Source organism: Orcinus orca, chromosome 2 (assembly GCF_937001465.1).
Source record: "Orcinus orca chromosome 2, mOrcOrc1.1, whole genome shotgun sequence".
Lineage (NCBI taxonomy): Eukaryota > Metazoa > Chordata > Mammalia > Artiodactyla > Delphinidae > Orcinus > Orcinus orca.
In genome coordinates, this window is record NC_064560.1 from 20,239,276 (window position 1) to 20,253,428 (window position 14,153).

Sequence of the window (14,153 nt, forward strand, 5' to 3'; positions counted from 1 at the left end):
CTTTTAAAAAAAACTTTTATGGAACAGAGTGGGAGTGAATTGTGTTGGAAGGATACTCAGATGGAATGCTGCCCCTGTGTGGTTGGGGTTTTTTTGGTTTTGGTTATGGTTATAGTTTTGGTTTTTTTGTGCCTCTTTGAAAATTCGCTGGAGTTTTGCCCAATCTTCCGTTTGAAAGGAATTTTGGCTGAGAGAAAAGGATGCTGGGGGGACTGACAGGAGAGGATGGAGAGATGTAGTACTTGAAAGCCACCAGCAAGGGGAGTCAGAATGTCTATCTCCTCTGCTTAATAAAGCACGTGTCCTTGGGCAAGCCACTTAACTTTTCTGAGCCTTAGTTTTTTCACATATAAAAATGAGGACCATAAAGCTTATCCATTCTTCTTCAGAATTAGGTAGAGCAAACAAAATGCTGTGAGAGCACTTTCTAAACTGAGGTGCTTTATACAGTGAGGTGCTTTATAAAATGTAGTGTCATTGCTTTCAAATGGTAACAATGTTAAATTTGAATTGTCAGTTTTCATTGCAGAGTTAGATGGGTATTAAAGAACTACTATGAGAAAATCAGTCTCAAGTTAGGGAGGAGAAAAATAACAAAAGGTTCAGGAAACTCGTTCCTTGTGGAATTCAAGGAAGAGTTTCTACAAAGGATCTTTGTATTACTAGATCAGTGGAAAATGTGAAATGGGTTTTCAGCTACTGGTATGTAGTACATGTTGCCAGCTGACTTCGCCCTACCATTCTAGGCAGACTGCATAAAAGGCTGAAACCAGAGAATAATAAACAATTATACAGAAATTTTAACATCTTTTTAAGGCATGTAAAAGTAGTAATGTTTTTCAAAATGTTTTAATCTTCTACAAATGTTAATTTCAGGAGGGTTCTGATAATGATGACGATGAAGGGGAGGAAGAAGAGGAAGAGAATACAGATTACCTCACGGATTCAAATAAGGAGAATGAAACTGATGAAGAAAATACTGTACGTATGGCTGAAAATTCACTTTTTGAAATTGTGCATTATTTTCATAGTATTTCAATTTTAGCCACTGAAGTTTTAGTTTTTTGTGATAATTGAAATAATGTTTCTTTGGAAATTCATTTTTAAGTTGTTTTCCTATCTAAATACTTTTCTTTATTAACAAGTTCTTTGAATATATAATAATGTTATATTGCTCACTCATTCCTTGAGTTATGTTGAAAAAGTTATCAATACAAAAGGTTCTGCCATACAAAACATTACAGTTAGAATTTCTGGTCTGAATTCTTGCTTCTATTCTGTTTTTATAAGGAGGTAATGATTAAAGGAGGTGGACTCAAACATGTACCTTGTGTAGAAGATGAGGACTTCATTCAAGCTCTGGATAAAATGATGCTAGAAAATCTTCAGGTATTAACTGTTGCTCTTATCCAAAGTATTCAGTACAAAATACTGCAGCACATTTGATTGTGTTTCCTACCTAAACATTTACTTCCGCAGCAGCATTTTCTAAGTTAGACAGTTTGAAGCTGCCAATACTTCTGGCATCCCACATCCTGATTTGCCACATTTCTTTGAAAATAGATGGAAAAAATGTAATAATACTTGGAACAGAGTGACTTCACTGTATCACCCTCCGCCTTTTCTCTCTGAAGTCATATCTCTATTTCTAAAACACTTCACTTGCAGTTTGTTTAGGAGTCAAACTGCAGAAGATAAATATTTGGGGAAATTTAATTTAGTAAATTCTTAACTTTGATTTATAATTTGAATAACTTGTATATAAATATCTAGAGGAAATTGGTCATTTGATATTTAAAGAAATGTTCATTATTTAATGTATTCATGATATTAAGATACTAGATTTTATAAAAAGCTCCATCTTCCCAGTGATTTAGGTAATTATGTTTTTCTGTAGTTAGAGGGAAAATCCCATGGACTGTTTACTTCAGCCCTATATATAGCTATTGTTTCAACCTTTGGTGACTTAAGAAGAGGGCTTTTGTTGGAATGGTAGGTGAAAGCCCCATGGAGTGTGGGCTCAGTGGGAAACGGAAAAGGAGGAAGTGAAAATACTGGATACAGGTAGAGCTGACTTGAGACGTTTTCTAGAAAGGGAAAAGAAATGGGGATGTAGCTAGAGAAGGTCAGAGTTAAAAGAGGAGGGTTATTTTTAAGATAGAGGATGTTATGGAGTAGATGCCGATGGAATAATCCTTTAGAGAAGAAATACTGGATTTTACTTACATTGATGATAGTAAGGTCAGAAGCTATGATAATGTATAAATTAGCAGTACAGGCCAATTTGCTTCTTCCTACGTATATTAAGATTTCTTCATACATCTAGAAAACTCTTACTTTATGAAACAAACCTCATATTCATGTCATTTAGGAGCACATATCATCAAATAAAACATAATCATTATAATCCCTTTGACGAGGTAGTAAACAGTTTACTCCTTAAAGAAGTTTTTCCTATCTTACATGAGTCAGTAGCGATTTACTCATTCATTCGTCTAGCAAGTATTTATTGGGCCTACTGTGTGACTAGCACTGTTCAGGCTTAGTATAAAGTAGTAAATAAAAACAGACCTGGTTCCTGCTCTCAGGGAATGTACTTTTATGGGGGAGGTAGATACTTAACCACAAATATGTAATTTCAAATTATAAGTGCTAAGGAACTAAAAGGACGCTTTGGTAGAGAGTAAAGGAAGGGCCTTCTTTAGATAAGATGATCAGAGAAAGCGTGTCTGAGAGCATGACTTTTAGACAAGACAGGTACAGAGGAGTCATCTGGGTGAAAAATTAGGGTAACGTGAAAACAGTGTGTCAGAGGTCCTGAAGCAGAAAAGAACTTGTGTTTGAAAAACTTAAAAAGGGCCAGTATTAATAGAACACGGTCTGTGGGTGGATCACAGCATGAGAACAGGTAATTGGGAGTGGCCTGGTCCTTTAAGGAGCTGGTTCAGACTGGAATAGGACTGAAAGCAGGGAGACTAACCAGGGGGGTGGTTAGAAGGCTGTGGTGGTAACCCAGGTGAGAGATGATGGCCATCTGTCTAGGGGAGTGGCAGGGCACACGGACAGAAGTCTGGATTTGAAAGCTGTTTAGGAGGTAGAATGAACTGGATTTATTTGGTGCTTGATTAGATAAGCGGTGTGTGGGGCCCAAGGAGTCAAAGACGACACTCAAGTCTTTTAGCTTTGAGGCCACTGGCTGGTCTCTGACAGGAAACGGGAGAGTGAGCCCAAGTTCCACTTGTTAAGTTTGAGGAGCCTGTGAGGTGTCGGTGGGAATGTCTGGAAATCAGAAGAGAAACACAAACGGAGCGGTTGTTAGAGCATATTTAAAGCCATGGCAATAACTGACTCACCCAGATGTAGAGTGTGGAGACAGAAGAGGAGCAGGTTCAGGTTCAGCTCCCTCCTCCTCCCTGAGGAGCCCAACATTTAGAAATAAGGTAGAAAAGCTGAGGAAGTCAGAGGAATGGGAGCTTTTGATGTGGTCCAGTGATCGTTGCTTATTGAGCACTCTTGAAGAAGTGATCTGGAAGGATGTGAGGATGTGATCAGAGAGGAGGAAACTTTGAATTCACATTTTTGCATTTGTGTTTATGTACTGGAGAAAACTTCATCCTCTGTTAGGCACTGATTTTAAATCATTATCAAATACCCCAAACAAACAGTTGTACAGATGTCTTCCTTTTGCTAAAAATCATAGGAAGATGCAGTATCGTGAAGACATTGACTCTTCATGAATCAGATCCTTAAATTTCATGCAGTCCTAATTCTGTCCCACGGGGGGCCTTTGGGGATGGGGTAGGGGTTGGGGGAGAGAAGAACAGGGACATGAATGCAGCGTGAACTTAACAAAATTATTCCTAAAAGCATCTGTAAGAACAAACAGAAAAGCTAGGAGACTTGTAGAAAATGAAGGGTGAGTTGAGATACAAGATATACATACAGTTATAGGTTGTTGCAGGAATAGATAGATTAATCAAACAGAGGAGAGTCCAGAATAGACCTCAGAACATGGCAGTTTAATCATGATGAAGTTAACATTTCACATCAGTTGAGGGAAAATGGTGTATTCAACAAATGGTCAATAAAAATAAAGCTGGATTTCTGTTTTATTTCCACACCAGAATTAATTGCAAATCTCTCAAAAAATCTTAATCATTGTGAAGACTGTTGAGCACTGCATTAAGACTTTACATTTATTCTTCATACAGTGCTGTTGATGCTGTTCATATTCCCATGTTTCACTTAAAGAAATAGGCTTGGAAAGACAAAAAAACTTGCTTAAGGTGAAAGGGTAGTGAGTGGTGTAGTCTCTTATCAACCATTTGTTGCATTACTTTCCAGCACAGAATGCCATAAAAACCTTTAAGAAATAACAAACCGGGGCGGGGGTGGGGGGGGGAGTCTATAGCCGACACAACACAAGTCAGTATCTCTACTATACCAAAGAGATCGTACAAACTAATGAGAAAAGATGAATGACTCATTTTGTTGTTGTTGAAAAGAATGCAAAATCGTGCTAAAGCTCACTGACAATCAAAAGATAAGCAAACTAAGAAGGGCCTTTTTATCAGATCATCAGATATTAAGATTTAAAAAGTGACCGTATCTATTGTGGTTAAGTGTGGGCAAACATCTATATGTGGTAAGGGTAAATGAGTCCATTGTTTTTTAGAGAAAATTTGGTAAACCTGTCAGATGGGCATGCCATTTGATCTAAAAATGTACCCTTAATAATAGTCTCTCAAGTGCATGAAGTTAAAAATAATGTCACAAAGATGTGACATTGTAATAGAAAAAAAAGTCTAAGCTGTCTATCAATAGAGGACCAATAAAATAAATAAGACACACCCCTATAATTAGCTCTGTATATATTCAACTAGATGCCCAAGATATTGAATCAAAAAGAAGAAAAACATGTATGTTTAGTATAGAATAATATGCATCATGGTTGCTCCTGTTTATATGTGTATGTAGTATATGTTTATATATGTATATATATGCAAGAAAAAAATCTGGAAGGACATGACCCATTGTTAATAGGAGTCGGGCTGAGGGAGGTAACTGGAGGGATTGGTATGGACGTACTTGGTAATATATATATATATTTTTTTTAATTAATTTAGTTTTCGCTGCGTTAGGTCTTTGCTGTGCACAGGCTTTCTTTAGTTGCAGTGAGCGGGGGCTACTCTTCGTTGCGGTGCGTGGGCTTCTCATTGCAGTGGCTTCTCGTTGTGGAGCACTGGCTGTAGGCGTGCGGGCTTCAGTAGTTTCGGCACGCAGGCTCAGTAGCTGTGGCTTGCGGGCTCTAGAGCGCAGGCTCTGTAGTTGTGGTGCACAGGCTTATTTGCTCTGCGGCATGTGTGATCTTCCCAGACCAGGGCTCGAACCCATTTTCCCCTGCCTGGCAGGTGGATTCTTAACCACTGCGCCACCAGGGAAGCCCGGTAATATATTTTTGTATTGAAATAGTTTATGAAAAGAGCATGTTAATTTTGTAATCAGGAAAGAAAGGTAATTTACAAATCAAGATTCATCTAACATGATTCTTTCAAATTTTAAGTATTGATAAAAAGTCTTGATAAATCTTATGAACCTGGGAGAACTTTAAGCAAATTCTAAGAAATTGGAACTTAGAAATCAAAACAATAAAACCAGGCTTCCCTGGTGGCGCAGTGGTTGAGAGTCCGCCTGCTGATGCAGGGGACACGGGTTCGTGCCCCGGTCCGGGAAGATCCCACATGCCACAGAGTGGCTGGGCCCATGAGCCGTGGCCGCTGAGCCTGCGCATCCGGAGCCTGTGCTCCGCAACGGGAGAGGCCACAGCAGTGAGAGGCCCGCGTACCGCAACAAAACAAAACAAAACAAAACAAAACAATAAAACCTTACACCTTTATTACCATTTTGCTTGATTTGCAAGTCTCTTGCATATATGGCACCTATATCAAGAGACTATTTACATAGCAGTTAAGCAGTTTTAACACCTTCATGGCCTTTCGGCATTACCTTCCTAGCTTTGAAGAGTCATGTTCCGCTCTTTTCTCATTCGTGCTCCATTCATCAGACTTAGAAAATTATTTGCAGTTCCCTAAATGCACCTGCTGTTTCACATCCTTGCTTTTGCACCTATTCTTCCCCTGCCTAAATTCCCTCCATATCCCCCAAATTGCTCTTTTACCATCTGCTTGGAAGAAATCATGTGAAGTCTTAATGTTCTCAAATGTCCCATTTTCGTTCGACCTTTTGTGAAATCTCAGCACCCACCCACTCTCAGCTAGGCCTGTGTGGTCACTCCATCCCCATCACACATTATATACAACCCAGATGAATCGTAATTAATTTATTTCTCTCTCTTACTTAACAAGTTTATGAGCTCTTTGAGGGTAGAGACTATCTTTTTAATATTAGTATCTCCAAGCCTAACATGTAAGTCATTGGTGAAGGTTTGTTTAAATAATTGGTTGATAAATCCAGTGTGAATGCTAAAAGTAATTGATATTAATAAGCAAGAAGTTAATCTGAACATTAATTGATTCCATTCACTCTTAAATATTAATTGGGCACCTGCTGTGTGTAAAGCACCACCACAGAATGCCAGGGAAAGGGTTCAGTGATGAACCCCATCAGTCAGGTGGGACGTCTCATGGATAAGCAGGCAGTTATGGCCTATGATAACTACAGAGGAATATGTGTGCCATGAGTGTGAATGAGAGGACAAGTGCACTCAAGGAACAGGGAAACAGTAGAACCTACAGCATTGTTTGAGCTTGGGAGAGGCTGGAGCCATCAATAGGAGCCAAATCATATGGTTCTTCCAAGGCGTGTGTAAGGGTTTGGAGGTGGGGGATGGCTCTGTGGTTTCAGAAAGACGACTTGGCCCTAGTGTTTGCTCTAAGAAATATAGCACTGAAGGAATTGTTTGCAATGTATTGGGTTATTTACATTTTTTCATTTCTGTCTTTAAGCAACGAAGTGGCGAATCTGTTAAAGTGCACCAACTTGATGTTGCCATTCCCTTGCATCTCAAAAGCCAGCTGAGGAAAGGGCCCCCACTCGGTGGTGGGGAGGGAGAGACAGAGTCTGCAGATACGATGCCATTTGTCATGTTAACCAGAAAAGGCAATAAACAGCAGGTAAGAATCTGTCCACCCTGTATTCACAGTTGGTTGTTAGTTATCAAGTGTAAGCAGTAACTTTGTTTTATAGGTTCTAAATTATCTTTTGCTTACAAGGGGAAAGACTGGAAACATTTAAAGTATTCAGTGATAGGGACTTCCCTGGTGGTCCAGAGGTAAAGAATCTGCCTTGCAGTGCAGGGGACGCGTGTTCAATCCCTGGTCGGGGAACTAAGATCCCACATGCTGCGGAGCAACTAAGCCCGAGCGCCTCAACTAGAGAGCCTGCGTGCTGCAAACTACAGAGCCCATGTGCTCTGGAGCCCGCACGCCACAACTACAGAGCCCACGAGCCCTGGAGCCTGTGCGCCACAACTAGAGAAGAGAAAAAATCCGTATGCCACGACTAGAGAGAAGCCTGTGTGCCACAACGAAAGATCCTGCATGCCTCAACGAAGATCCTGCGTGCCGCAACGAAGACCCGACGCAGCCAGATAAATAAAATAAAATTTAAATCATATGTATTTGTTAGAAGATATAAATACCTTGACTTTCAGTAGAAGGGTTTCATGTGTAAGCTCAGGGTGGGAAAGGAAAGGAGGGTGAGGGCAGATAATCTCAAGAAAATGCTCACTTGCCAAGATTTCTCTTGGGAAAAAAACAAAAATCATTGTTTTCTGACCCCTAATCCTTCTCCTCCATTCTCCTTAAATTACCTCTTCCTTCTTTCCCTTATCTCACAGATGGCCCTCAAAATCATTTCCCCAACTACTATCACTTTGATTCATACATTCACTCATCAAATATTGTCTACTATGTGCCAAATACCATCCTAAGTGTGAGGCTACAGTGATGAACAAGATGCAGCCCCTGGCCTCGTGAATGCACAACCCAGATGAGGGAGAGAGACAGCATAATATATTTGCAGATAGTGAAAAGTGCCCTGAAGAAAATAGAGCCTGGCTCTCAGACACAACTCTAGGATACATCATATATTACCAGTTCTGTAAAAAAAAATTCCACACTTTAATATTTCTGAAGGCAAGCCACCTCTTAGAGTTGGTGCACTCTTGGGATAATTGACAGCATTTTTTTCTGTTTTAGTGGTATGTAAAATAATGGTACATCTTATAATTAATGGAAGTGTCTATGAAATACAGTGGCTACCACAGCTTATCACAGACAAGTTCAGCACCTGGCTCCCCCATTCATTTAAATAGTAATTTAACAGATACTTATTGTTGACTTGCCACATACCAGGTACTGTTCCATGTGCAGAAATGCAGGAGTCAACCAAGTCCCTCCTCTCTTGGGAGCTTTCATTCCAGTATTGAGAGGCAGCAATAAAGAAGTAATGTCAGGTTGGAGACAGTGCTGTGTTGGAAGATAAAGCAAGATAAGAGGATAGAAGAGACCGGGTGGGGAGGAGGCTACGAGAGGGAGACAGCTGCTGCGGGGGTGACCGGAGAAGACCTGGAATGAGGTGTTCTCTGTGAGGGCAGGGATGTTCTGTTTCCTCCCTCCTAGCACAGCCTCCAGGAGATGATGCCTACCTTAATTTTTTATCTCTGCTTTGGTCAGGTAATTTCTTGTTACGCAAAAGATCAAAGTTGTACAGTATACCATTATTTTGCTATACTGCAAATAAATCTTGAGATATGAAAACTGAATACCAGTTAGGATCACAGAATGGAGGGCTGGGAACAGGGTTTCCATCATGAGTCATGTTTAAATAGTTAACTTTGACTTCGATTCCGAGCACTGCTGTATCTTTTTCAGACACTGTCTTCCTAATTCCTTTCTAGTCAATAGGACTTTCCTCCGTCGCAGGTTCTAGGGTTATCAAGTTTTTAGGAAATTTCCCCCCCTTTCTCACCCTCAGGCCAGAGATGAGCCCTCACATTTCCCCTTTCCCTCATCCTCCACCCAGTCCCTAGAAAAATAAGGGTTTGTTTTTGATCAAGACCCTAAACTTGGTGTTGGAGTGAGATCTTTGTAAAATTGCTCTTCTCAGCACTTGGAACTGCTAGTTCACCATGGTTACCAGGATTTTCAAAGCCCAGAGTTTTTGCTTTTTCCTTTTCTAGGAATGACTTAGTACTCTGAGTAGACTTTTCTATTTCAGTCATCACATTTTAGGTCTGATTCATTTTCTTTTTCTTTAAAACCTCTCAGCTTCCCCTTTCCACTCCCTCGCTCTCCCCTCATCACCAGATTTCTTGGCACAAAAAGGAAGTTGTGTTTTTTTTTTTAATTGTGAAGGGCAGTACGTGGCAACATCAGTTCGGTAGGCCTTGGTTCCTATTCCCGTACAGCTCCTGAACATTTGTACTACATTGGCACACTTCTTGAGCCTTCATTTTTCTTATTTAAAAGGAGCCTTAGGAATATCTTTCTGTGAAGATCAAATTACACGACAGTAAATAATCAGTTTTCTTCATTCGTCCCTCCCTTTTCTGAGGCACACATGAAAATTCAGTATACCTGTGAATTTGCACACCCCATTTGATCTTTTCAGAACGTGTAGGCATAAAATTAAAACCTACCTTCAGAAACTTTGGAGCTTTGAAAGGTAAATTCATTTCAGCTGTCCGGAATTCTAAATTGTATGGGTCAACATAGGACCATATGTCTGTGTTTTAGAAGAAATATTTTTGGTTCAAAGTGGATAGATTATATAGTGTGTAACCTATATAGCTTCAGAATGAGGAGTGAAGTCCTTATTTCTTAAAATGTGAAATTTTGTTTAAGGAAACATTTTTATTGAACTTTATTTTTAAAATGTTAGCAAATATGAAATGAGAGCTCAGAGTACTTGGTTATTAAGTAAATTTTCAACTCATAAACATTATTTGGAATTTTGGAAAATGTTCAATTTTAGGAACATTATTTGAAGAAACATCACTGTTATTTTGTGGTCTGAAAAAGAAAGTATATTTTGTTCTGATTTTTATTTCTTTATTTGACTTTTGGGTGTTGGCCCTTCTGGTGCAATGGTTTTTTTAGAAATGTGAAATGTGTAGCTTTATAGGAATCTTTAGTTTTTAAGTGAAAGATCTCTTTGTGCACCAGATTTGTGCCCAGAAATAACTTTCTTCTGTAGTCAGTAGGAAAAGAAAAATTTGCACCAATGAAGTAAGTAGTTGAAAGAAAGGATAATACTGTTGATAGTTTCTTTCTATATCTAAATGTCTATGAATTAGAATAATGAAATAAAATGTTTTGATCATTAAAGCAAAAGTTTTAATGTAATAGAGCCATTATGTAATGTTTTAAAGAACTTTTTGATTGTTTTAAACAAATGCACAATATATTTATTATAGTTTAGTCCTTGTTAACAGTCCTGAAACAGGGACATCCTGCTAAAAACAAACCATTCCGTAGATAAGAACTCTCCCCCATAATAGAGAAATAGATCTTATTGGTCAGTTGATTAACTTTTTCTCTTTTCCGGTGTCACAGCTATCTTTGGAATATGAAGGTCTGTTAAGCCTGAACGCGGACTAGACTGTATAGTTCAGGAGGGCAGAACTGATTCCAGAGGGTAGAAATGAAAAGGGTGCAGATTACAGCTTTCTGTATAAAACCTTTTCTGATAGTTAGCCATATGTAATAGGGTCTGTACAGTGGAAAATGATCCCCTGTTGCTTAGATGTGTGCTCCCAAACAGGGTGCAGAAAAGGTTGAACTTGATGGAGGTTGAACTTGATGGCCTTCCACTTCCCATCCAGCCCTAATGGGTTTGTCTCTAGTAGAGTAACACTGTTGTCTGTTTACGTTCTTAGATGATGCTGTCTTTATTGACTTATTAAGGAAGGAAAGATTATTATTTTTCTAAACTCATTTAATTCTACTTACTAATTTATTTGAAATCTTTTTTTCTTTGATTTTCTCAAGCCATTTGTGATTTCTTTATTATTTTTTTTTCTCAGTTTAAGATCCTTAATGTACCCATGTCTTCCCAACTTGCTGCAAATCATTGGAACCAGCAACAGGCAGAACAGGAAGAGAGGATGAGAATGAAAAAGCTCACACTAGATATCAATGAACGGCAAGAACAAGAAGATTATCAAGGTATCAAATCTTTTTCAGGATGGAAGTGGAAATTTGAGCTTTTAAAGTACAGAACATCAAAGCTTTTATTCTGCACCTTTTCATGTCATGTTTGTATATATTTAGCCTGAGAAGTTGATTGTTTTTTATATTCCATTCTGTCTTCATTTTTCTCTCACTTATTTTGTAAAGTAACACTAATGTAATTTTCGTCATATTTTGCTTCCCCCATAATTCAGTTAGGTTCTATACTGTTAGAGCTATGTTTGCAAGTGATATAGTACCAAGTTTTAATTGCCTCATGCTGCCAGTCAACTGTGAGCAAATTATTATTCAACAAATGTCATTTCTTTTGTCTACTTGAGAATCCTGGTCTCGAGGACCCTCTAATCCTTCAGATTTGCGGGCATCAAGTTAGGATTCCAGTTTTATAGAGACATACCCAGCACACTTGGATTAACTGGAACTTTACATATAGAGTCCACTGACACTTCATAAGTCAGCCTTTTGTCATTCCCCTGGCATCCAGATTTTAGAGCCATAACATGGCTGTCTGTATAGTGCTATACTCACCGACTGCTTTTTGTGCAAGAGATTGTTGTATAAATAAATAGTTGGTTTTCTATCTTTTTTTGTTATCGATTAATTTTTTTTTTTGGCCACGCTTCGTGGCATGTGGGGTCTTAGTTCCCTGACCAGGGATCAAACCCGTGCCTCCTACAGTGGAAGCGTGGAGTCTTAACCACTGCACCTCCAGGGAAGTCCCAGGTTTCTATCTTTAAATCCCACTTCTAGAATCTTCTCTTCCAGTTCAGTTGATACCCAATGTTCTTAATAATAAATAATGGTAGATAACACTCAGTGTAAGTGCTTACTGTGGCCGGACACTTATGTACTTTATCAAATCACTTAATCCTCACAACAGTTCTATGAGATAAGTGCTTATTATTATTCCCATTTTACATTTAGGGAAACTGAACCAAAAGTCGCATAGCTAGTATGTGGCAGAGCTGGGATTTGAGCTAATATTATCTGGCTCCAAACACCGTGCTGATAGCTGTTGTACTAAACTGCTTCTTACGCTGTTTCACTGCCTCAGGACACTTAACGTCGTGGCCACATTGACTGTAAAGGGAGCTTTGGATGTTAAATGATACTCAAGAGCATGTCTCCTCTCTTGATTGCTCTTCTTGTACTTATTAATCATTTTAGTCCATATAATGGTTATTTTTCTTTAGTCAGCTACCTGACAGGACTAATAAACTTGATCTCCGTAGGGTTTTATTTGCTTCTTGGGAGTACATTTACCAACGTTAAATGCCTTTTCTGTTTTGCTCCTAATTCCAGAAATGCTGCAGTCTCTTGCCCAGCGGCCGGCTCCAGCAAACACCAATCGGGAGCGGCGGCCTCGTTACCAACATCCAAAGGGAGCGCCTAATGCAGATCTAATCTTTAAGACTGGTGGGAGGTAGGACGGTCTCTCTTATTTCTGCCTTAGCTATTTTTCATGGTGTCCATGTGAGCAAATTAGATAGTTCTGGATTATACCTAATGATCAAGGCCCAATGACTAGCAAAATAGAAAAGTGTTTGAGTTGTAGATATTTGAGTAAAGAAAACCTATTTATAAAATTGTTTGTTTGTTTTTTAATCTTAATTTCAGCCACACCAATCTTGGCTTTCACTTTTTCTGAGTGGACTTCTTCGGATTTTTTAGTTTCCTCTTTTGAGGACTAGTTACAGATTAGTTTGAGAGAAGTCACAGGCTTTTTGTTAGAATCTCTCAAGCCAGTGTTATGTAATCATAGTGTTTACAAAAACTCAAAACCTGTTACTAGACTTTCAGTCATGCAGATTGAGTTTGTTTTGAGGTATTTTGTTTGTTTGTTTTTAAATTATAAAATATCCTGCTGGGATCTATGCCAGTTCTTCTTAAACTTGAGTTGCTTAATGTGAAATAATTAAAACTCTGGAAGGTATTTCATATAGAAGATATTGCCTAAGACCTCACTCATCTTGTTTTTAAAGTTGTTGAAAGTTTTGCTGGGATCTGATCTAAAGACCCGTACCTATCAACTTTGTTTTCTGTCTTGTGTTTGGGTTATTATCAAAAGTGACATAGGCTTTGTGCTCTTACTGGCCTTCCTTGGGGTATTTAGACTGAGGCTCTACAGCAGCCCTCAAATGTTGTCACCTTGTTGTTGGAGACAGGCGAGCAGGTGTAGAAAAGAGTGCTGGGGTAGAGAAATGGTCCACTGAGGAGAGTAGCAGCATTGGAGAAAGCACAGATGTTCCAGCCTGTGTCTTCACTCACTAAGTATATTCGTGTTCCTGGTAACATTTTTCTTTGAACTATATGTTCAGACAACTCTAATCAAATTGCAATTTAGGAAATTGGTTTGTCATTGACAGTTTAGGGATCTGTTTTTTAACAGCTACTGAGTGTAATTTTTTTTTTTTAGAAATGTACGTTACAAATGATGTACAATAGGCATAAGATATTAGGTTATTTTAAATTACCCAACCTTCATTAAAGTCCTTTAATAATACCTTTTATTGTGCTAAGACGTGGAACCGGCTAAGTTAAGAAAGAGGCCATGGAAATTTTAGTTTTCTCCTTTTACGTTTTCTTAGAGTAGCTTTAAATATATACCATTGTGTTCTTGGTAATGTCTGCTTCCTCTTTCTTATCTTGACATTTTTCATCAACTTCACCGGCCATATTGCAGCCTAACATCTCTGAACAGCATTGTTTCTATTAATCCCTAATCCTTTCTCAGTTTAGGTATTGTAACAGTAGCATCGTTTCCTAATTTTTCAATGTTTGGGTGACTTTACAGAATCAATAAATGTGACATTTGCTACATAATTACTATTTGCAGTAGGATTTGCTCCCCTCAGCTTACATTTCATCCAGCACCTTCCATGGGTTCAGTCCTGCACTATGGAAAATTCAGAAGTAGAAGACAGAGCCTTTACTCTAAGG

The 14,153-nt window shown here is 38.7% G+C and overlaps 1 protein-coding gene and 1 long non-coding RNA gene across 5 annotated transcripts in view; both read left to right on the forward strand.

The window, feature by feature from the left end:
• The window catches only part of LOC125963548 (uncharacterized), a 268,458-nt gene that overhangs the window by 131,877 nt on the left and 122,428 nt on the right, over positions 1–14,153 (forward strand). The gene's annotated exons all lie outside the window — the stretch shown is intronic.
• UPF2 (UPF2 regulator of nonsense mediated mRNA decay) overlaps positions 1–14,153 on the forward strand; it is a 212,855-nt gene that overhangs the window by 79,784 nt on the left and 118,918 nt on the right. For all 4 annotated transcript variants that reach the window (XR_007475620.1, XR_007475621.1, XM_033439209.2 and 1 more), the window contains exons 17-21: positions 877–981; positions 1,291–1,389; positions 6,966–7,133; positions 11,048–11,189; positions 12,516–12,636. Coding sequence is in view for 2 of the 4 variants with exons in the window: in XM_033439209.2 (XP_033295100.1) it covers positions 877–981; positions 1,291–1,389; positions 6,966–7,133; positions 11,048–11,189; positions 12,516–12,636 (635 nt within the window). In the remaining 2 variants the exon portion in view is untranslated. The remainder of the gene's footprint in view (positions 1–876; positions 982–1,290; positions 1,390–6,965; positions 7,134–11,047; positions 11,190–12,515; positions 12,637–14,153) is intronic.